The 23453-nt window shown below is 40.5% G+C and overlaps 1 protein-coding gene across 1 annotated transcript; it reads left to right on the forward strand.

Annotated features, from left to right (window-relative positions):
- Positions 1 to 912: 912 nt before the first annotated feature.
- On the forward strand, positions 913 to 1380 carry LOC131997170 (uncharacterized). The gene has a single exon (XM_059367666.1). The coding sequence runs from the start codon at positions 913 to 915 to the stop codon at positions 1378 to 1380; it is 468 nt and encodes a 155-aa protein (XP_059223649.1).
- The last annotated feature ends 22073 nt before the right edge of the window (positions 1381 to 23453 follow it).

Here is a 23453-nt window from a genome sequence, read left to right on the forward strand (position 1 = left end):
TTTTTTAATATCCGTAGCCAAGAAACGTTATGGAACTTCGCAGATATATGGGAATGTTAAAATTTATATCGTAAGTTTATGCCTGGTGCTGCAAAATATCAAGCTCGACTCAACGACTGCCTAAAAGGATTTGTCAAAAAAGATAAAACTCCTATTGCATGGATCGAGAATCTTGAAGACGACTTTAATGAATGCAAAACTCTACTATGAAATGCTGACTTGCTTTCTCATCCCAAATTTAATGGGGAGATATGTCTGAAAGAAGATGCTTCTGACACGGTAATCGGCGTAGCTTTGGAGCAATTTGAAAATGTTGACTGGACCCTGAAAAGGTTACTGCAAGACAATTTTGTCATCTGAACTACATATCCCAATTTACTACAGATATTCTTCATATATCTGGTAAATCTAATTAAGACGCTGATGCTTTACCGCGTATTGACGAAATTGTACATGATTTCAAAAACTTGTTTAGCTCCTCATAATTAAATTTTAAACTGTTACCAAATGGAAATATTTCTTAATATTGCGATGTTTCTACTAAACATGCAAGACTATACACCCCTTCGATATCGCAAGATGGTATTTGACAATATCCACTGACTTTCTCATTCTGGTGTACAATCAACAAAGGGTTTGCTAACTCAAAAGTACGTTTGGCCATCCATTAAAAAAGGATTGGGCAAAATTGGTTAGAAATTGCAAAATGTGCAAGTCTTCAAAGATCACTCTCAACACAAGTTCGCAATACGGAGATTTTCCGCTGGAAACTCAACAGTTTTCTTCCGTTCACATGGACATAGTCGGTCCTCTACCACCTTCTGAAGAGTTCCATTACGTATTAACAATAGTAGAACCACAAAGATACAAACAGACAGAGGTAGGCAATTTACTTGAAAGTTATTTGCCGATATGGTTAAGAAAATTGGCGTAGAAAATCAAAATACTACCTCTTACCACCCTCAAGCCAATGAAATGATTGAGCGTGTCCATCGCGTCTTAAAAACTGCTCTCACTTCTCAAGAAAATCAACAGTGGACAAGAACATTATCTACAGTATTACTTGGCTTGAGGACAGCTTACAAAGAAGATCTAAAAAAATACGTATATGAAATAGCATGTGGGGAAGTTTTACGTTTGCCTGGTGATTTCTTAAAGGAAAATTCAGACTACAATGCAACCCCATCAGAAGTTTTTTCCTATCTGCATCAGTCATTCGGCAATGTAAAACCGGTCCCAGCTAGTAGGCATACCAATCAAAAATCATTTGTTCATAAGGATTTAGATCAAACATCTCTTATTTGGATAAAATCGCAAACAGTTAAACCCTTACAATTCAAATATTCTGGACCCTACAAAGTTCTGAAAAGAAATGATTAATTTCTCAAAGTCCAAATTAGTCAAAATGAATAAAACATTTCTATAGATCGATTGAAACAAGCCCCTATTTAGCTGCGCAAAATGCTAAGACAACAAATATTTGCCTTTCTAAAATGGTATAATTTAAATATGTTTAAACTAAGAAGGGGGTAATGTGGTGCCCGCTACATATTTAAAAACTTTACTTCAAAATACTTTGTGTTTTATTTTATTCTTTACAAATAAAGCTTTGATTTTATGTATTGTAAAAATTTGCTTTAAGATAGAAAACATCTTTGAATTTCCTCGATTTTGAGCGCGCTATAAGCTGATATAGCTCCCATATTAAATATCTCTCGTTCATATTTATTGAGCCTCAAGGGGGCACAATTCATATCCGATTTGGCAGACTTTGTACAACGACTTTTCCTATGACCTTTAACCTGCCTGCCAAATACAGTTTGAATCGGTCCGTAATCTAATATAACTTTCATAAAAACCGATCTCTCGATATAAGGTTAGGTTAGGTTTAAGCGGCAGTCTGCCATCAGACTCACTTAGAAGTTTTCGTCCATTTTGATACCACAGGAACAGAAGAAGGAAGATACCTTCTACAGGGTGGCTGATGAAAGCCGCTACCAAAAAAAAATGTAATAACTTTTTTTCTATTTAATAATAATAATTTAATAATTAATTTAATTAATTAATTAATTAATTTAATTAATAATAATTTAATAATTAATTTAATAATTTAATTTAACATGAATAAAAGAAAAATGTATTCCATACACCGAAAAAAAAATGTAGCAATATTCATCATTGTAGCAATATTCATCAGCCACCCGTAGTTCCTCCAGTTGAACCATTCAGATCGGTTTAAAAAGCCCAATAACTTGCGAATGTTCACATCCACTAAATCAGACAGGTTCCCAAAGAAATGAAAACCTAAAGTGGAACTCCTTCTAACTGCTAGTGCGGGACACACACACAGAAGGTGTTCTATAGTCTCCTCTTCCTCGATGTCCCTACAGCTTCTGTAAAAGTTGTTGCTGGCAACCTTCAGTCTGTCAGCATGTTTTCCGATTAAACAGTGACCTGTCATGACGGACACAATGACTGAGACGTCTGTTTTAGCCAATGACAGCAAAGCAGTAGACCTCTTCAAGTCTAGATTAGGCCACATAGTTTTGGAATGCTCACAGCCCCCTCTTTGAGACCATCTATCATTCGTTGCACTTCGGGCCTGGTCCTGAAAACTTAGCTTACATGTCACTAGATGCATACCCAGAGATTCCAGTGTCCCTGGAGTGTGTAAGGTAGTTCCGAGTCTCGCAAGCTCGCCTGCTTTACAATTCCCTGGGATATCTCTGTGGCCTGGCACCCAGAACAGGTGCATTTTGAACTGTTCAGCTATCTCGTTGAGATATCTGTGACAGTCGAGGGCGGTCTTTGTGTTCAGATACACGTTCTCCAGAGATTTAATGGCTGCCTGGCTGTCTGAGAAGATATTTATGCTAATCGTCGTAACGATATTATATCTTAGCCATTCCACCACTTCCCTAATTGCAAGGATCACTGCTTGATATACACTGCAGTGGTCGGGACACCTCTTCGATATGACCAGTTCTAGATCTTTGGAGTAACCCCAAAGCCCACCTGGTCGATTAGTTTGGCACCATCCGTATAGAAGTCTATGTAACTTCTGTTACCAGGGATATCATAGTTCCAGTCGGTTCTATCAGGAATAGTGATGCAGTAATTTTTATCAAAAAGCGACCCAGGTAGGGTGTAATCCACACTGCATGGAACATCGGATATTGTATCAAGTATAACACAGTGTCCGTAGCCGCCACATGACCAATAAGAAAGCTCCCTTAACCTCACGGCAGTGGTCGCTGCAATTTGTCTAGCCACAATGTTCAGAGGCATAAGATGCCTCTGAACATTGTGAATTTAATTCAGTGCATCAGATGGTGTCGTCCTCAGTGCGGCTGTGATGCACAAATAAGCCATCCTTTGGATCGGGTTAAGTATTGAGCAGTAGGTAGACTTTTGAAGCGCCATCCACCAGACCACAACACCATATAGCATAATAGGTCTGAAAACTGCAGTATATATCCAATGCATGACACGAGGTCTAAATACCCAACTTTTGTCTATGGCTCTCTTGCAGGTGTGTGAGGCAAGAGTGGCCTTTCTTGCCCTTTCCAAAATGTTGGATTTGAAGTTCAGTCTCCTGTCCAGCAAAACACCCAGGTATTTTGCTCTTTCAGTAAATGGAACATTCTCTCCACCCAAGGAGACAGATACCACTACAGGCAACTTGTATCTCTTGCTGAAAAGAACTACTTCTGTCTTGCGCGGATTTATATCCAGACCACTTTCGGTTGCTCACTTTGCTGTTGCACATAGAGCTTCCTAAAGAATATCTCTTAGAGTGTTGGAAACTTTCCTCTAACCGCAAAAGCCACGTCATCAGCATACGCTTTTACACCATTTACTTCCAGGAACAATAATGATTGTTTATCGCTATGTTCCAAAGTAGGGGAGACAGAACACCTCCTTGAGGTGTTCCTCTGCTGACAGATCTTTTTAGATCTACAGATCCCAAGCCTGCTGTAATGCATCTTTTAGTAAGTAAGTTATTAATAAACTTTCTTACGGTAGAGTTGATGCCTAGCACCTCCAACTCCTTCATGATTGACGTCGGTTTTACATTATTGAAAGCACCTTCAATGTCAAGAAATACTACCATTGTATATTCCTTGACAGCGGGAGAACCCTCAATGTAGCCTACTAGGTCGTGAAGTGCTGTTTCAGTGAATTTGCCTTTACTGTATGCATGCTGCTACCGCGACAGGCGATCTCCAGGGATCTTTGCCCTAAGATATGTTTCTATCAACCTCTAAAAAGTCTTCAGCATAAAGGATGACTGACTGATAGGACAAAAATCTTTCGCCTTCGTGTGGTAGGATTTTCCTGCTTTCGGAATTAAAATGACCTTAGTGTCCCTCTATCCAACAGGTATATATGACATTCTAATACAAGCATAATATATTTCCCTAAGCCAGGGAACCAGTTTATCAGACACAAGTTGTAATTCAACCGGTGATACATCATCAGGGCCTGGCGACTTAAAGGAGTTGAAACTTCTTATAGCCCAAAGGATTTTCGGCTCAGATACGATTTCCCTAATGACCTCCGATAAATGCATATCAGTGGCAACCTCTTCTGGCGCCACGTTGTGCGTTGGAGAATTTTCCGGGAAATGTGTATCAAGTAGTTCTAGTGTTTCCTCACTAGACATTGTCCATACATTCTCTGACTTCTGGATATACCCCACCGTAATAGGTCTCGAGGACAGAATCTTCCTTAGCCTAGATGCCTCAGATGTATCCTCCACGGAGCTGCAGAATTCTACCCAGGATTTGTTCTGAGCCTTTCTAAGCTCGCCCTTATATTTTCTTTGCTCAGCCTTATAGATGTCTCAATCGTGTGGTGCTATTGTGGCTTTTGTTCTGTTGGAGAGATTTCTGCAGTCCTTCCTTAGACCAACCAGCTCCGGGGTCCACCATGGCGGGCGCTGTTTGCCCCCTGGCTTGGCTCGAGGGCATGCTGAAACAAGCGAGTCATTCAGGGCCTTTGTGATCCGCTTGACCATTATGTTTATATCCTCCGTAGTTTCCACTTCCATTTCTAGTCTAGGAGGGATAGTGGTGCAGAATTTGTGCCGAAATTTATCCCAATCCGCCTTTCTTCTATTTAGCCGAGAGACCACTACTTCAGTATTTTCTCCAAGACTAAAACTAATATAACAATGGTCAGAGAAGCTGTGGTCATCCAATACTTGCCAGTCGCATATTCTTTCACTTATATCTTCCGATACATAGGTTATATTTAGTACCTCCTGCCTGTTCCTATTAATAAAGGTCGGTTTATCCCCTTTATTAGAAATTGCCAGATTGCAACTTATAATAAGCAGCTCACCCCTTTCGTTGACATCCGAACTCCCCCATATCTGGTGATGTGCATTACCATTCCTTCTTACAATGAGGCTTTTCTTCACTACCGAAGCAGCTTCAACCAGCGGTTTAAGGTTTGAAGGTGGCATCTCTGAATCGTGTGCCATATATAGGGAAGCCAGCCAGTAGTGAGACCTGTTTATTTCTAGGATGGCTACTACTAAATCTTCAGTGCTTAGTGACGGAAGAAGAAAAACATTACGACTACCCTTTTCAAGAATACAGGCTCTGTGTCTCCCATTCCCCGTACCCTTGAGAAGTTTAAATCCCGGAAATCTTAGTCCACGAACCATTCCTCCACACACCCATGGTTCCTGGATAAGAACCACGTAAAATCCCCCAGCCAGCAGGAGGACCTTTAGTGCCGTCGAAGCGGCCTTACAATGGTGGAGATTTATCTGTAGAAACCGGATCACAGTCAGGATTCAGAACATTCACCACTGTTGTGTTAGCCTCGTCTTCTGACTCCACCAGGAGTTCATCCTCACAAGATTCCTTAGAACTTGTCATGATGAGCTTCCGTACGCATCCAAGGGCAGGTGAGAAAGCTGTAGAATCACTCTTCCTCAGGACACTGGGCACTTGCGGTGTGGACGATTTCTCCTTAGATTCTGCACTATCTGCTGCTGTCGAAGTACTTTCTGAATTCTGTGCTTCCCCGCTGGCGCACTTGAGCCCAGTCCAACTTTGTGATATACCCACACAGGGCTTGTCGGGTCCCGTTTCGATGCCATCCCCTCCTGCCTTGATTGTGGCAGGGGGATTTTCAGTCTCCTGCAGTTCGCCAGACTTTAGCGATGCTCCTCAGGCAAGTCTTCAGCAACAACTGCTGAGTCCTCTCCTGATTCCCCCCCACCACTTATGTAGACCTTCTGTTTCAACTTGTTGAATCCGTAAGATACAACCCCTTCAGACTTGTTGAGGACTGCGAGACTGCCGGAGTTTAGTACGAATACTGAATGTCTCCAGTCATCATCAGCCTCATCCAATCTACCAATCTTCCAGTCTTCAAAATCGAAAATTCCCAAAATTCGTCTTTTACTGTGAAATTGGTAAACATACCCAAGACTTTTTTTTTTGAAAATTGTGGTCGCTATTGGTTGCAGAAACCGACCCATCGGCGGTGAAACATTATACAACTTTAATTGTTAAGTATTTCAAAAAATAGATTCCGATCAATTTTTTCGAAGAACCATCTACATTTTGCTTAAATGATGTCGCTGATTTCTTCTTCAAGCTTAAATTAAAATTGATGGAAAATGGACCAGGTGTTTAGTAAAAATTACATCCAACTATTGTCGTATATGCTTCAAATACCATCATGTCTTTAGTTTTTACAAAAATGTGGTAGAACTAAAAATCAGAAACACAAAGAAACACGTTATTGCAGTTATTAACTTTTTTCTTTCTTAGCCCACTAATTGATGTCAAATGACTTAGCGAGAAATGTAAGTGTAACACGAAACTTGCTCTCAAAGATAAAAGTCTGCTGACTTATATTATTATACCCACCACCGAAGGATGGGGGTATATTCATTTTGTCATTCCGTTTGCAACACGTAGAAATATCCACTTCCGACCCTATAAAGTATATAATCTTGATTAGCGTAAAAATCTAAGACGATCTAGACATGTCCGTCCGTCTGTCTGTTGAGATCACGATACAGTCATTAAAAATTTAAATGTTGAGCTGAAACTTTGCGCAGATTCTTTTTTTTTTTTTTTTCTCTAAGAGGTTAAGTTCGAAGATAGCTATATCGGACTATATCTTGATATAGCCCCCATGTAGACCGATCAGCCGATTTAGGGTCTTAGGCCAATAAAAGCCATATTTATTACACGATTTTACTGAAATTTGGGACAGTGAGTTGTGTTAGGCTTTTCGACATCCTTCGTTAATTTGGCCCAGATCGGTTCGGATTTGGATATATCTGCCATATAGACCGATCCTCCGATTTAGAGTCTTAGGCCCATAGAAGGCGCATTTTTTGTCCGATTTTTCTGAAATTTGGGACAGTGATTTGCCTTAGGCCCATCGATAGTTTTCTTCAATTTGGCCCTGATCAGTTAAGATTTGGATATAGCTGCCAGGTTTTGGACCCATAAAAGGCGCATTTATTGTCCGATGTCGTCGACATTTGGGACAGTGAGTTGTGTTAGGCTCTTCAACATTTTTCTGCAACTTGGCCCAGATCGGTCCAGATTTGGATATAGCTGCCATATAGATCGATCGATCTCTCAATTTAAAGTATCGGCCCCATAAAAGGCGCATTTATAATCCGATTTCACTGAAATTTGACTCAGTGACTTATGTTAGCCTTTACGACATCCGTTCGTATATGGTTCATATCGGTTTATTTTTAGATATAGCGACTAAAAAGACCAATATTTTGTAATACACAATTGAACAATGACTTTTACTTTTTAGTATTTGGTCCAAATCGGAACATATTTCGATATAGCTGCTATGGGGCATAAGGTATGCATTTTTCACAGGATTTTGACGAAAGGCGGTTTACATGTATATCCGAGGTGGTGGGTATCCAAAGTTCGGCCCGGCTGAACTTAACGCCTTTTCACTTGTTTTTCCTCACTTAAGGTGGGTATTATGTTCGTGATTCACAGGGAAAATTAATACTTTTAAGATTATGTTTTTAGATAATAGATTTTGAATCAAAGATACTTTCTGATTTCTTTCATAAGAGCATTCCTATTATTTATGATAACGTTTAAATAAAATATTTAGTTATGTTATCAGAGATATTTTTGTAGTTATTCAAAATAGTAATCATAAACAAGTAAAAGCGTGCTAAGTTCGGCCGGGCCGAATCTTATATACCCTCCACCATGGATCGCATTTGTCGAGTTCTTTTCCCGGCATCTCTTCTTAGGCAAAACAAGATATTTGCTCTGCTATTAGAGCGATATCAAGATATGGTCCGGTTTGAACCACAATTAAATTATATGTTGGAGACCAGTGTAAAATGTCAGCCAATTCGAATAAGAATTGAGCTCTTTGTGAGCTCAAAAAGTAAAATAGGGAGATCGATTTATATGGCAGCTGTATCGGGCTATGGACCGATTCAGACCATAATAAACACGTATGATGATGGTCATGAAAGAATCCGTCGTACAAAATATCAGGCAAATCGGATAATAATTGCGAACTCTAGAGGCTCAAGAAGTCAAGATCCTAGATCGGTTTATATGGCAGCTATATCAGGTTATGAACCGACTTGTACTTTATTTGACATAGTTGTTGAAAGTAACAATAAAAAACGTCTTGCGAAATTTCAGCCAAATCGGATAGGAATTGCGCCCTCTAGAAGCTCAAGAAGTCAAGTCCCCAGATCTGTTTATATGACAGCTATATCAGGTTATGAACCGATTTGAACCATATTTGGCACAGCTGTTGGATATCATAACAAAATACTACGTGCCAAAATTCATTCAAATCGGATAGGAATTGCGCCCTCTACAGGCTCAAAAAGTCAAGACCCAAGATCGGTTTATATGACAGCTATATAAGGTTATGGACCGATTTGAACCATACTTGGCACAGTTGTTGGATATCATAGCAAAACACGTCGCGCAAAATTTCATTCCAATCGGATAAGAATTGCGCACTCTAGAGGCTCAAGAAGTCAAGACCCAAGATCGGGTTTATATGGCAGCTATATCAAAACATGGACCGATATGGCCCATTTACAATACCAACCGACCTACGCTAATAAGAAGTATTTGTGCAAAATTTTAAGTGGCTAGCTTTACTCCTTCGGAAGTTAGCGTGCTTTCGACAGACAGACGGACGGACGAGCGGACGGACGGACGGACAGACGGACGGACAGACGGACGGACATGGCTAGATCGACATAAAATTTCACGACGATCAAGAATATATATACTTTATGGGGTCTCAGACGAATATTTCGAGTAGTTACAATCAGAATGACGAAATAAGTATACCCCCCATCTTATGGTGGAGGGTATAAAAACATGGGTGTTTCAGAGTGGAGTATTTACTTACTACCCACCTTTTATAAACGTGCAATTCCACTCGTCGATTTTCCTTAAAGATTTTCGTAAATAACAAATAAAAACATTATTCGCAAAATTCTACGGTCAAAGCCACCAGAACCAACAAATTTCTACTATTACTAGATTTTCCGTTCCTTAATCACTATGATCTCCGTATCAATTGTCTTATATACTGTATTGTGAATTATATAATTTCAAGAAAAAAACGATATTGTTTCATTTGAAATTATTATTTTAAAATGTAAATTAATCTGGGTGATCATTTTGGGGGTTTTAAAATGTGTTTCCGAGTCCTTAAAATTTATTATTTCTTTGCTGATGTAATTCAAATAATTTATAATTAAATATTACTAATTATTCTTTGAAAAAGTTTTTCAGACTAACATCCCAAATGTTTGATTTGAAGACATTTTTAAATAATATTGTTCTCATTAAGATTAAATTGCAGGATATTGCCCGACCTTTGACCATTGTTTAATGCTTTCGATTCAAAAAATAGTATAGCAAAAATCATTTTAAAATTCAGCAAGGAGTGTGTTGTTGCTAAAGCATTTGACTGGTGTCCTGTATTGCGATTTCATTTTCGACCAAGAAAAATCAGAGATCATGGGTGCATTACAACCATTCGAAAGTTCGCCCTGGCCGAACCATCCACCACCTCGGGTATACATGTAAACCACCATTCGTCAAAATCCTGTGAAAAATACATACCTTATGCCCCATAGCAGCTATATCGAAATATGTTCCGATGTGGACCAAATACTAAAAAGTACAAAACATTGTTCAATTGTGTATAACAAAATATTGGTCTTTTTAGTAGCTATAACTAAAAATAAACCGATCTGAACCATATACAACACGGATGTCGAAAATCCCAACATAAGTCACTGCGTCAAATTTCAGTAAAATCGGATTATAAATATGTCTTTTATGGGGTCAATAGTTTATCAGTCTATATGGCAGCTATATCCAAAGTTGGACCGATACGGGGCCAAATTGAAGAGGAATGTCGAGGGGTCTAACTTACTCACTGCCCCAAATTTCGGTGACATCGGACAATAAATGCGCCTCTTAAGAGCCCAAAACCTTAAATCAAATGATCGGTGTATATGGCAGCTGTATCAAAATCTAGACCGATCTGGGCCAAATTGAAGGAGGATGTCGAAGGGCCCAACACAACTCACTGTCTCAAATTTCATCAAAATCGGATAAGAAATGTGGCTTTTATTGGCCTAAGACTCTAAATCGGTGGATCGGTCTATATGGGAGCTATATAAAAATAGAGTCCGATATATCCCATCTTCGAACTTAACCTGCTTATGAGCAAAAAAGATTCTGTGTGAATTTTCAGATCAAAATCTCTATTTTTCAAGACTGTAGCGTGATTTCAACATACAGACGGACGAACATGCCTAGATCGTCTTAGATTTCTATGCTGATCAAGAATATATATATTTTATAGGGTCGGAAATGGATATTTCGATGTGTTGTAAACGGAATGACAAAATGATAATAATCCTACTTCTTATGACAGCAGGTGTTTTTGTAGATTTAAAAAGATTTTTTTTCAAAATATTTTTGAATTCAAGGTATTTAAAAACATTAGTCAGTATAAATTCTTTAAATTATGAATGTATAGAATTTCGTCAAAATTTAACTACAGAATCGAGGTTCAGGAGAAATCAAGATCAAAAATCGGATTATATGACAGCTATACCAGATTATGAACCGATTTGAATCATACTTTGCACAGTTTTTGAAGGTGATACCAAAACAATACGTGCAAAATTTCAGTTAAATCGAACGAGAATTGCGCTCTAGAGTGCGCAATTCTTATCCGATCGGAATGAAATTTGCCAATTTGCCTGAAATTTTGTACGGCAGATCCTCTCATGACCATCAACATACGTGTTTATTATAGCCTGACACAGCTCCCATATAAATTGATCTCTCTTTTTTACCTTTTGAGTCCCCAAAGGGCGCAATTTTTATTCGAATTGGCTAAAATTTTGCACAGGTCTCCAACATATAATTTAATTGTGGTCCAAACCAGACCATATCTTGATATTGGTCTAATAGCAGAGCAAATATTTTCTAATATCCTTTTTTGCCTAAGAAGAGATGCCGGGAAAAGAACTTGAGAAATGCGATCCATGGTAGAGAGTGTATAAGATGCGGCCCGGCCGAACTTAGCACGCTTTTACATGTTCTTAGTTCTTTTTGTCTATGCGGTCAAGATCAGTTATTTTTGGCTGGTTTTTTGTCTTAAAAAAGAAATGCTGTAATTTTAGAAAATGTTACGGAAATTTTTTGTTTAAAATAAATTTAATTTAAATTTTTCTTTAGACAAACCATTTTTTTTCTTGGAGGGGGGGGGGGGGGGGGGGGGGAATGGGTTCTTGGACCCGACGGCCTCTCCTGGCAACATCGCTATAACATCTATATGATGAAGAATATCGGAGGGCCTAATACAACTCACTGTCCCAAATTTCAGTAAATGCGCCTTTTATGGGCCCAAGACCTTAAATCAAGATATCGGTCTATATAACAACTATAACCAAATCTGGACCGATCGGCCTCAAATTTTAGCAAAATCGGATAATAAATATGGATTTTATGGGCCTAAGACATTAAATCGGCGGATCGGTCTATACGGGGGCTATATCAAGATATAGTCCGATATAGCCCATCTTCGAGCTTAATATTATGTGCAAAGTTTCAGCAATATATCTCCGTTTTTTAAGACTGCCGCGTGATTTCAACAGAGACGAACGGACATGGCTAGATCGTCTTAGATTTTTACGACGATCAAGAATATATATTTATACGGTCGGAAATGGATATTTCGATGTGATGCAAACGGAATGACAAAATGAATATACCTCCATCCTTCGGTAGTGGGTATAAAAATGAAAATCGAATTTTGGAAATCGGACCACAAAATAAGATTTGGCAGCCACAACAAATTTTTGAAATACAGAGGGGACCAATTTGAACGGCCTGCCAAAAAGCTCCCGGACAGCCAAGGGTCTAGAACTTTGCACACGATATCGATAGCACCACAGCACCAACATATTCAAATTTCAAATGCTTTTCTCACACGGCATGTTTTTAATAGTTTTTTTCGATTTTCTACATTATTCGATATTTCAGCCAAATCTGATGACAATTGCGGCTTGTAGGTGCTCAAGAAGTCAATTGGAAAGAATACTTTATATAGAAGCCATATCTTAACCTGATAAGATGTGGCCCATTTTCAATACCAACGAGCTTTATCAACAGGAAGTAAGATGCAAAATATCAACCGGATATCTAAATTCGTTTGACTGCCATCGTGATTTCGACGGACGAACGGTCTGTCTGAAGTGGCAGCATATCGAGACGACCAAGAATATGTGTACATATTTTCAGGAGTTACAAACTGAATGACTAGATTTGTAAACCCCCAATTTATGGTATTTGGTGGTGGGTTCAAAAAAAAAAATTATATCTTTCATCTACAATTAGTTACAGTACATGTCATATGTATATGGTATATGCATCATTGTCTTGAATTGGTGCTATTGTCTCAAACAAAGCTGTTTGCCACACTAAAATACTGCACTCTAAAGGATACGAGACCAGTAGCATCATAAACAACGGCAGTAGCAAAAACAAGCCAGCAATAAAAGGCAATAAAAAATTTTTATCACAATGTGCGTGCTCATACATACACTTTTCCACAACCAATTTACCCATCCGCTAGCATAGAAACACAAATACTTACTGGTGTCCATGTTCATGTCAGAGGCTGTGTCTGTCTGTCTGTATGGGGGTCGAACTTGAATGCTTGTATTTTGTTGCTGATTGTTATTCACTAACCTTTATATTTAATACACCAATAATTTTATTTCATTTTTACGATCCTGACGCTCTTATTTTGGTTATGCCAAGGACAATTGTAGCAGCGTTGAAGAAGGCAAAGACGGATCGGGTGCACTGCGAAAAGTCAGCGTGCCTGACAAATATCTTTTTGAGGAATGGTTGAATGTGACATATTTTTCATGCATCTTATAACCTGAAAGCGATGTGATCTCATACATACATTCGAATTCTTGTTTTATGCCATCTTTTAAGAAATGGTACTTTTTAAACATTTATGACTGTTTGCCGCAAATGTTTTACACATTCAAGACACTGACGACATAGATATGCAAATTTATGCCAAATAGCACTGTAAAATATTGACAAGTTAATTTAGGACAGATAAAGTATATCTTGTTGCTCATTTTAGGTTTATGGCGCCAATTATGTAATGTTGTTTAAATATTTAAGAATAATGTTGTGTTTTACACAATAACATTTTCAAATTCTTGGATATAAATCCGATACTAAATTCGACTTCTTTAATTTCGTAAAAGGTAAGAACGGTGCATAAGCTCCCCGGTACCTTAGCCGTCTGACAAGTGTGGGGTCGTGTTCTCTATTCCCGACAAAGGACTTGATCTGTCGCTTACAATGGCAGTTGGCGAAGTGAATTCGATTGCATACGTCTGCAATTATTAGTACTGCGATGAGTTCTGTTACAATCATTAAGTAGAGCAGACGTGTTCCTACACTGTACCGCAGGAATGTCGCTGCACCCTGTAACAGGTTCCTATTTTTACTTAGGATAGCTCCAACGGTTTTGTCCTTCAAGCGTTTTTTCCAGTGCAGCAGCATCTCTATATCAGGGAGTAGACTCCAAAGACCCAAAAGCTGCAGTGGTGATATCAGACTGTGGTTTGTTGTCTGCAACTAAAACCCCAACTAGTGGAGTGGCTGCAACAGGCTCCACTAGCCGACGGGCTACTGGTCTGCAGAGGCTTTTGACGAAGACCTGGATCAGGTCTTGAGGACAGTACTGGTGCAATTTTGTCTCATCATGCCTATCATTCGCCTAGGCCATCGGCCATCTCTAGCAATAACAAAGACCCCTAGAAGAGGCGGAAGAATAAAAAACCCATTGATTTCAAAGTTTATTGAAAGGTTCGGTGCGATGAATCCTATGAATCTCACTAGTTATGAGAAAGACTCCCTAAATTGGGCTCTGGGAATAGTAGCACCATATGCAAGCCCATATGGCCTACATCCTTATTCAGCAACGGTACGACAGTCAATAAATAGGCTACTATAGCCTGTTTAACATCCTATCCCAGAGAGAACTTAGGTGGACAATAGTATTGTGGATTCAAGAAACTTTCCTAAGAAAAATTGCCATTATAAACGAGGAAGAAGAAGAGGCCTAAAAACCAAGGTACATATCATCTTACAATAAATAAAAGCGTGTCAAGTTCGCATTTATCAAGCTCTTTGCCACGTATCAATTTATAGGCAAACTATTACTTTGCCCGGTACCTTTTTATATGTAAACAGAGGATAATGGATTAAAATTGCTATGCTATTAGAGCTATAGCAGGTTATGAACCGATTCGGGCCAGAAATGGGTTGGATGTTAGTGACCATAGAAGTAGCCATTTTGCAAATTGTAAACCAAATCAGATAATAATTGCTCCCTGCGCCTAAAGCGGTTCAAGAAGTGCAATTGGGAGATCGATTTATATGGAAGCTATATCAGGTTGTGAATCGACCATACTTGGCAAATCTGTCATAGAAAACGACATAGTGCAAAATTTCAGCCAAATCCGGTAAGAATTGCGCTCTGTAGAGGATTAAGAAGTAAAATCGAGAGATCGGTTTATATGGCAGCATATCAAACCATGGACCGGTTCAAATTATATTTGGCTCGCATGTTAAAGGTTATAGAAGAAGTCGTTGTATCAAATTTGAGCTAAATCGGAAAATAACTGCGCCCTCAAGGGAGTCAAGTAGTGTATTCCGAAGATCGGTATATATCGGAGATATGTCAAGTTATGAGCAGATTCAATCCATACTTAAGCCCTAGTAAGTGGTTATAGAAAAATTTACTGTGCAAAATTGCAGGTATATCGGAAAAGAATAATGGTTTATGTAGAAGCTATATTCGGTTTTGAACCGATTTTTATACCCACCACCATAGGATTGGAGTATACTTATCTAGTCATTCCATTCGTAACACCTCGAAATATGGATCAGCGACCGCATAAAGTAAATATATTCTGAATCATCTCAACATTCTGAGTCTATGTAGCCATGTCCGTCCTTCTGTCGAAATCACGATAGCGGTCGAACATATATTTCTTTTTGATGTAGGTCATTGCGTATTGCAAATGGGCCATATCAGTTCAAAATTTTACACAGCCCTCATATAAACCGATCACCCAATTTGACTTCTTGAACCCCTAGAAGCCACAATTTTCATCCGACTTAGCTAAAATTTTGAACAAAGACCTTCGAATCGGTCTATAAATAGATCTAGTCACTAGTATTTGACTACTTAACCCTTAGAAGCGATATCAAGATATGGTGTTCTATAGTCTCCTCTTCCTCGATGTCCCAACAGCTTCTGCAAAAGTTGTTGCTGGCAACCTTCAGTCTGTCAGCATGTTTTCCGATTAAACAGTGAACTTTCATGACGGACACAATGACTGAGACGTTTGTTCTATCCAATGACAGCAAAGCAGTAGACCTCTTCAAGTCTAGATAAGGCCACATAGTTTTGGAATGCTCACAGCCCCCTCTTTGTGACCATCTATCGTTCGTGGTCCTTCGGGCCTGGTCCTGAAAACTTAGCTTACATGTCGCTAGAGACATACCCACAGATTTCAGTGTTCCTGGAGTGTGTAAGGTATTGTAGTTCCTAGTCTCGCAAGCTCGTCTGCTTTAGAATTCTCTGGGATATCTGTGTGGCCCGGTGAATTTTGAACTGTGCAGCCATATCTTTGAGAGATCTACGACAGTCGAGGGCTGTTTTTGTGTTCAGAAATATGTTCTCCGGGGATTTAATGGCTGTCTGAGAAGATATTTATGCCAATCGTCGTCATGACATTATATCTTAGCCATTCCACCACGTCCTTAATTGCAAGGATCTTTCCGCTCACCCGGGAGTGGTCGGTTCACCTCTTCAATATGACCAGTTTTAGATCTTTAGAGTACACCCCAAAGCCCACCTGGTCGATTAGTTTGGAACCATCCGTATAGAAGTCTATGTAACTTCTGTTACCAGGGATATCGTAGTTCCAATCGGTTCTATCAGGAATAATAATACAGTAATTTTTATCAAAAAGCGGCTCAGGTAGGGTATAATCCACACTGCGTGGGACAGTGTCCGTAGCCGCCACATGACCAATGACAAAGCTGCCTTAACCTCTCGGTAGTTGTCGCTGCAATTTGGGTAGCCACAATGTCCAGAGGCATAAGATGTAGAATTAAATTCAGTGCATCAGATGGTGTTGTCCTCAGTACGGCTGTGATGCACAAACAAGCCATCCTCTGGATCCGGTTAAGTATTGAGCAGTAGGTGGATTTTTGAAGTGCCGTTCACCAGACCACAACACCATATATCATAATAGGTCTGACAACTGTAGTATATATGCAATGCATGACACAAGGTCTTAATCCCCGACTTTTGCCAATGACTCTCTTGCAGGTGTATAGGTTAAGAGTGGATTTTGTTGCCCTTTCCAAAATGTTGGATTTAAAGTTCAGTTTCATGTCCAGCAAAACACCCAGGTATTTGGCGCTTTCTGTAAATGGAACATTCTCTCCACCCAAGGAGACAGGTAATACTCTAGGCACCTTGTAAATGGAACATTCTCTCCACCCAAGGAGACAGGTACTACTGTAGGCAACTTGTATCTCTTGCAAAATAGAACTATTATTGTCTTACACAGATTTATACACAGACCACTTTCGGTAGCCCACTTTGCTTTTGCACGTAGAGTTTCCTGAAGTATGGCTCTTTTTTATACCCTCCACCATAAGATGGGGGGTATACTAATTTCGTCATTCTGTTTGTAACTACTCGAAATATTCGTCTGAGACCCCATAAAGTATATATATTCTTGATCGTCGTGACATTTTATGTCGATCTAGCCATGTCCGTCCGTCTGTCCGTCCGTCCGTCCGTCCGTCTGTCTGTCGAAAGCACGCTAACTTCCGAAGGAGTAAAGCTAGCTGCTTGAAATTTTGCACAAATACTTCTTATTAGTGTAGGTCGGTTGGTATTGTAAATGGGCCATATCGGTCCATGTTTTGATATAGCTGCCATATAAACCGATCTTGGGTCTTGACTTCTTGAGCCTCTAGAGTGCGCAATTCTTATCCGATTGGGATGAAATTTTGCACGACGTGTTTTGTTATGATATCCAACAACTGTGCTAAGTATGGTTAAAATCGGTTCATAACCTGATATAGCTGCCATATAAACCGATCTTGGGTCTTGACTTCTTGAACCTCTAGCGTGCGCAATTCTTATCCGATCAGAATGAAATTTAGCATGACGTGTTTTGTTATGATATCCAACAACTGTGCCAAGTATGGTTCAAATCGGTCCATAACCTGATATAGCTGCCATATAAACCGATCTTGGGTCTTGACTTCTTGAGCCTCTAGAGTGCCCAATTCTTATCCGATTGAAATGAAATTTTGCACGACGTGTTTTGTTACGATATCCAACAACTGTGCCAAGTATGGTTGAAATCGGCCCATAACCTGATATAGCTGCATTTAAACCGATCTGGGGTCTTGACTTCTTGAGCCTCTAGAGGGCGCAATTCTTATCCGAATGGAATGAAATTTCGCACGACGTGTTTTGTTATGATACCCAACAACTGTGCCAAATATGGTTCAAATCGGTTCATAACCTGATATAGCTGCCATATAAACCGATCTTGGGTCTTGACTTCTTGAGCCTCTAGAGGGCACAATTCCGATTTGGCTGAAATTTTGAATGACGTATTTTATTTTTACTTTCAACAACTGTGTCAAATAAGGTTCAAATCGGTTCATAACCTGATATAACAGCCATATAAACCGATCTGAGATCTTGACTTCTTGACCCCTAGAGGTCGCAATTATTATCCGATATGCCTGAAATTTTGTACGACGGATCCTCTCATGACCATCCCGATACATAGCCCGATACAGATCCCATATAAATCGTTTTCTCTATTTTACTTCGTGAGCCCCAATGGGCGCAATTCTTATACGAATTGGCTGAAATTTTACACAGGTCTCCAACATATAATTTAATTGTGGTCCGAACCGGACAATATCTTGATATCGTTTTAAAAGCAGAGCAACTCTTTTCTTATATCCTTTTTTGCCTAAGAAGAGATGCCGGGAAAAGAACTCGACAAATGCGATTCATGGTGGAGGGTATATAAGATTCGGCCCGGCCGAACTTAGCACGCTTTTACTTGTTTGATACTTTTTCTTCTAGAGACAATAATATATTGTTAATGGCTACATTCCAAAGTAGAGGAGACAGTACACCTCTTTGAAGTATTCCTCTGCTGACTCATCTTTTTACATCCATAGATACCAAGCCTGCTGTAATGCATCTTTTGTAAGTAAGTTATTAATAAACTTCCTTTGAAACTCCAACTACAATACTTCATGATTGACGTCGGTTTTACATTATTGAAAGCACCTTCAAAGTCAAGAAATGCTGCCATTTTATATTCCTTGACAGCGAGAGAACCCTCAATGTAGCCTACTTGGTCGTGAAGTGCTGTTTCAGTGGATTTGCCTTTACTGTATGCATGCTGCTACCGCGACAGGCGATCTCCAGGGATCTTTGCCCTAAGATATGTTTCTATTAACCTCTAAAAAGTCTTCAGCATAAAGGATGACAGACTAATAGGACGAAAATCTTTCGCCTCCGTGTGGTAGGATTTTCCTGATTTCGGGATTAAAATGACCTTAGTGTCCCTCCATCCCACAGGTATATATGACAAGCAGAGTATTTCTCCATAAGCCAGGGAACCAGTCTATCTTACACAGGTTGTAATTCAACTGGTGATACATCATCAGGGCCTGGGGACCTAAAGGAGTCGAAACTTCTTATAGCCCAAAGGATTTTCGGCTCAGACACAATTTCCCTAATTACATCCGATAAATGCATATCAGTGGCAACCTCTTCTGGCGCCACGTTGTCCTTTGGAGAATTTCCTGGGAAATGTGTATCAACAAGCAGTTCTAGTGTTTCCTCACTAGACATTGTCCATACATTCTCTGACTTCTGGATATACCCCACCGTAATAGGTCTCGAGGACAGAATCTTCCTTAGCCTAGATGCCTCAGATGTATCCTCCACGGAGCTGCAGAATTCTACCCAGGATTTGTTCTGAGCCTTTCTAAGCTCGCCCTTATCTTTTCTTCGCTCAGCCTTATAGATGTCTCAAGCGTGTGGTGCTCTTATGGCTTTTGCTCTGTTGAAGAGTTTTCTGCAGTCCTTCCTTAGACCAACCAGCTCTGGGGTCCACCATTGCGGGCGCTGTTTGCCCCTTGGCTTTGCACTACGGCATGCTGACACAAGCGAGTCATTCAGGGCCTTCGTGATCCGCCTGACCACAATGTCTATATCCTCCGTAATCCTTTTCTAGTCTAGGAGGGATAGTGGTGCAGAATTTGTGCCGAAATTTATTCCAATTCGCCTTTTTTCTGTTTAGCCGAGGGACCACTGCTCCAATATTTTCTTCAAGGCTAAAACTAATATAACGATGATCAGAGAATCCACGAACCATTCCTCCACACACCCATGGTTCCTGGATAAGAACCACGTAAAATCCCCCAGCCAGCAAGAGGACCTTTAGTGCCGTCGAAGCGGCCTTACAATGGTGGAGATTTATCTGTAGAAACCGGATCACAGTCAGGATTCAGAACATTCACCACTGTTGTGTTAGCCTCGTCTTCTGACTCCACCAGGAGTTCATCCTCACAAGATTCCTTAGAACTTGTCATGATGAGCTTCCGTACGCATCCAGGGGCAGGTGAGAAAGCTGTAGAATCACTCTTCCTCAGGACACTGGACACTTGCGGTATGGACGATTTCTCCTTAGATTCTGCACTATCTGCTGCTGTCGAAGTACTTTCTGAGTTCTGTGCTTCCCCGCTGGCGCACTTGAGCCCAGTCCAACTTTGTGATATACCCACACAGGGCTTGTCGGGTCCCGTTTCGATGCCATCCCCTCCTGCCTTGATTGTGGCAGGGAGATTTTCAGTCTCCTGCAATTCGCCAGGCTTTAGCGATGTGGTCGATAGTTCCTCAGGCAAGTCTTCAGCAACAACTGCTGAGTCCTCTCTTGATTCCCCAACCCCACCGCTTCTATAGACCTTCTGTTTCAACTTGTTGAATCCGTAAGATACAACCCCTTCAGACTTGTTGAGGTCTGCGAGACTGCCGGAGTTTAGTACGAATACTGCATGTCTTCGATCACCATCAGCCTCATCCAATCTACCAATCTTCCAGTCGGTGGTTGAAAGATTGAGATTACATTTCCTTTGTCTTCCAAGTATCGCTTCAGGATCTGAGGTAATCCTTGGTATCCAAGCATGCGCCATTAGTCTAATACCTTTCTTCTTGACTAAATCTAGTGCTGCATCTGGCCAGAGCTCACCAATCTTTATTAGCGCACAACGATACATTTCAATTGAGCGTTGATCGACGTTGGACTCGATACCAGCTTGCATCGTCAAAAACTGAATGAGACCCAGGAAATTGCGCAAGGACATCGGAGTATACTGATGACAGTCCATTCACTATCCCACTCCAATTATTCCTAGGTATGCAGCCCTGTTCTTCTCCCTTGTCGACAACTGCCATAACCAAACTGTTCCTAGCGACATTAGCAAAGGTTCTTTGACCCATCTTACTGTTGTTCGCCCTAGTTCTTTTAGGTATGGGTGCCCTCCAGGTGACCGCAACCTTTTGGCTGACAGCAGTGCAGTTTCGGAATCTAGACGTGTAGTCTTTGGCATAGCCTGTGCAGCTAATTCCCGAGCCCTGTTTCGGGAGACTCTCTCCCTATTAGTGAGAGTCTTAGGATTCGCACCAAACGTCTCAATAAACCAGAGAGCGATGCGTCTTTTATTATTTCAACCTCTTAAAGAGCATGTTTGTTTGCCGGAGAAGGCCGATTGCCTAGGCAAATTAAAGCCATGCGTAGAAAGAATAGGTTCGGCCTTGCCCTTAAGACTCGAACCAGATGTCTTCGTCAAAAGCCCCTGCTGGCCTAGAGCAGTCGCTGCACCAGTCGAGGTTTCAGTAGCAGACGACATGCTACGACCTTATAGCAACACCGCAGCTGTTGCGTTTTTGGAGTCCATTCTAATTCTAAGCCTACTCCCGGGATCTAGATCTGCCGCTCCACTGGAAACAAGCAGATCATCAACCGCCCAATGGATGCCTCTATCGCAGTTATCCTTGAATGACTTAAAATTTTCTTCGGAGATATTACTGCTGTTTGATAAAATATGGGGCTGCTATATTATCAAAAATTTTGGTCAGATAAATCAGAAAACAAAATCTGTTGTTTATTATATAAAAATTAAATTAGCCCAATTCCCACTTATTGGGGCATTACTTTACTTACTTTACTTTAATTGGCTATGACAGAATATTTCTTCCACTAGCCGAACGTAGAATAGCGTTCCAAGCGCCTCGATCTTCTGCGCTCATTCTAAAATCTCTGACACCAAGTTTCGAGGTGTCTCCCACAACTTGATCTTTCCATCGGGCTTTTGGTGTACCACCGTGTTTGCCTTCAAAAGACTTCTTTGCTGGAGCTTCTTCATCCATTCTGACAACATGACCTACCAATCAATGTCTTGTAAAGTGTAGTCTTCGTCTGTCGAGAGGTGGCCTTGTTTCTAAACTGCTTACTTAGTCCAAAGTAGCATCTGTTTGCCAGTATTATACTTCGCTTTATCTCAAAACTGGTGTCATTCGTTTCGGTTACGGCAGTGCCGAATTAGATAAAGTCACTGACTATCTCAAAGTTGTGGTTCCCAACTTTCTCCATGTTCTTTATCTGCTCGGTTGTACAAGGCTTTTTGGGAGTGGATACCATCCATTTCGTCTTATCTCCATTTACTGCCAGACCCATTTTCACGGACTCTCTTTCGATTCTTTCAAAGGCTGCAGTTACTACTTCCGGTGACCGACCTATGATATCGATATCGTTGGCATAGGCGAGTGGCATGTGCTCTCTTGTGATTAGTGTGCCATATCTATTCACTTCTGCATCTCGTATAATCTTCTCCAGCAGGATATTATAGAGATCACACGAGAGACTGTCTCCTTGTCTGAAACCTCGTTTGGTATTAAATGGTTCGGAGAGATTCTTTCCTATTCTTACTGAGGAACGCGTGTCATCCTGCAGAGTCTTATTAATTTTGCAGGGATACCAAACTCAGACATGGCTTGAAATATCTTTGAACGTAAAGGAGTATCGAAGGCGGCTTTGTAGTCAACAAAGAGGTGGTAGGTGTTGATTTGTCCTTCTCGGGTCTTTTCCAGGATTTAGCGCAGTGTGAATATCTGGTCTAGGGTGGATTTACCTGGTCTAAAGCCGCATTGATAGGGCCCAATTATCTCATTGACTTACGGTTTTAATCTTTCACACAGTACGCTCGAGAGTATCTTGTATGCGATGGGGAGGAGACTTATTCCTCTGTAGTTGGCACATTCCGTCTTGTCTCCTTTCTTGTGTACGGGACATAGTATGCTGAGGTTCCAATCATCGGGTATGCGTTCTTCTAGCCAGATTGCGCAGATAAGCTGATGCATACGCCTTATCAGGTTGTCGCCTCCGGTCTTAAATAGTTCAGCGGGTAACCCGTCGGCTCCTGCTGCCTTGTTGTTCTTTAGTCGGGTTACTGCTACTTGGACCTCATTCTGACTAGGAGGTAAACATTCTATACCATCATCAGGGATTGGTTCTGCGGTATCCTCTTCGCCGCCAACATCGGACACTAGCAGTTGGGTAAAATGTTCTATCCATATCCTCCGCATGTTGTCTGTATCAGTTACCAGATTTCCTTCTTTGTCTCTGCAGGAGGATGTGCCTGCACCAAAGCCATCGGTTTGGTGTTTAATTCTTATGTAGAATTTCCGGACTTCATTCTGACTCC

This window comes from Stomoxys calcitrans, chromosome 1, assembly GCF_963082655.1.
Source record: "Stomoxys calcitrans chromosome 1, idStoCalc2.1, whole genome shotgun sequence".
In the NCBI taxonomy this organism is placed as follows: Eukaryota; Metazoa; Arthropoda; class Insecta; order Diptera; family Muscidae; genus Stomoxys; species Stomoxys calcitrans.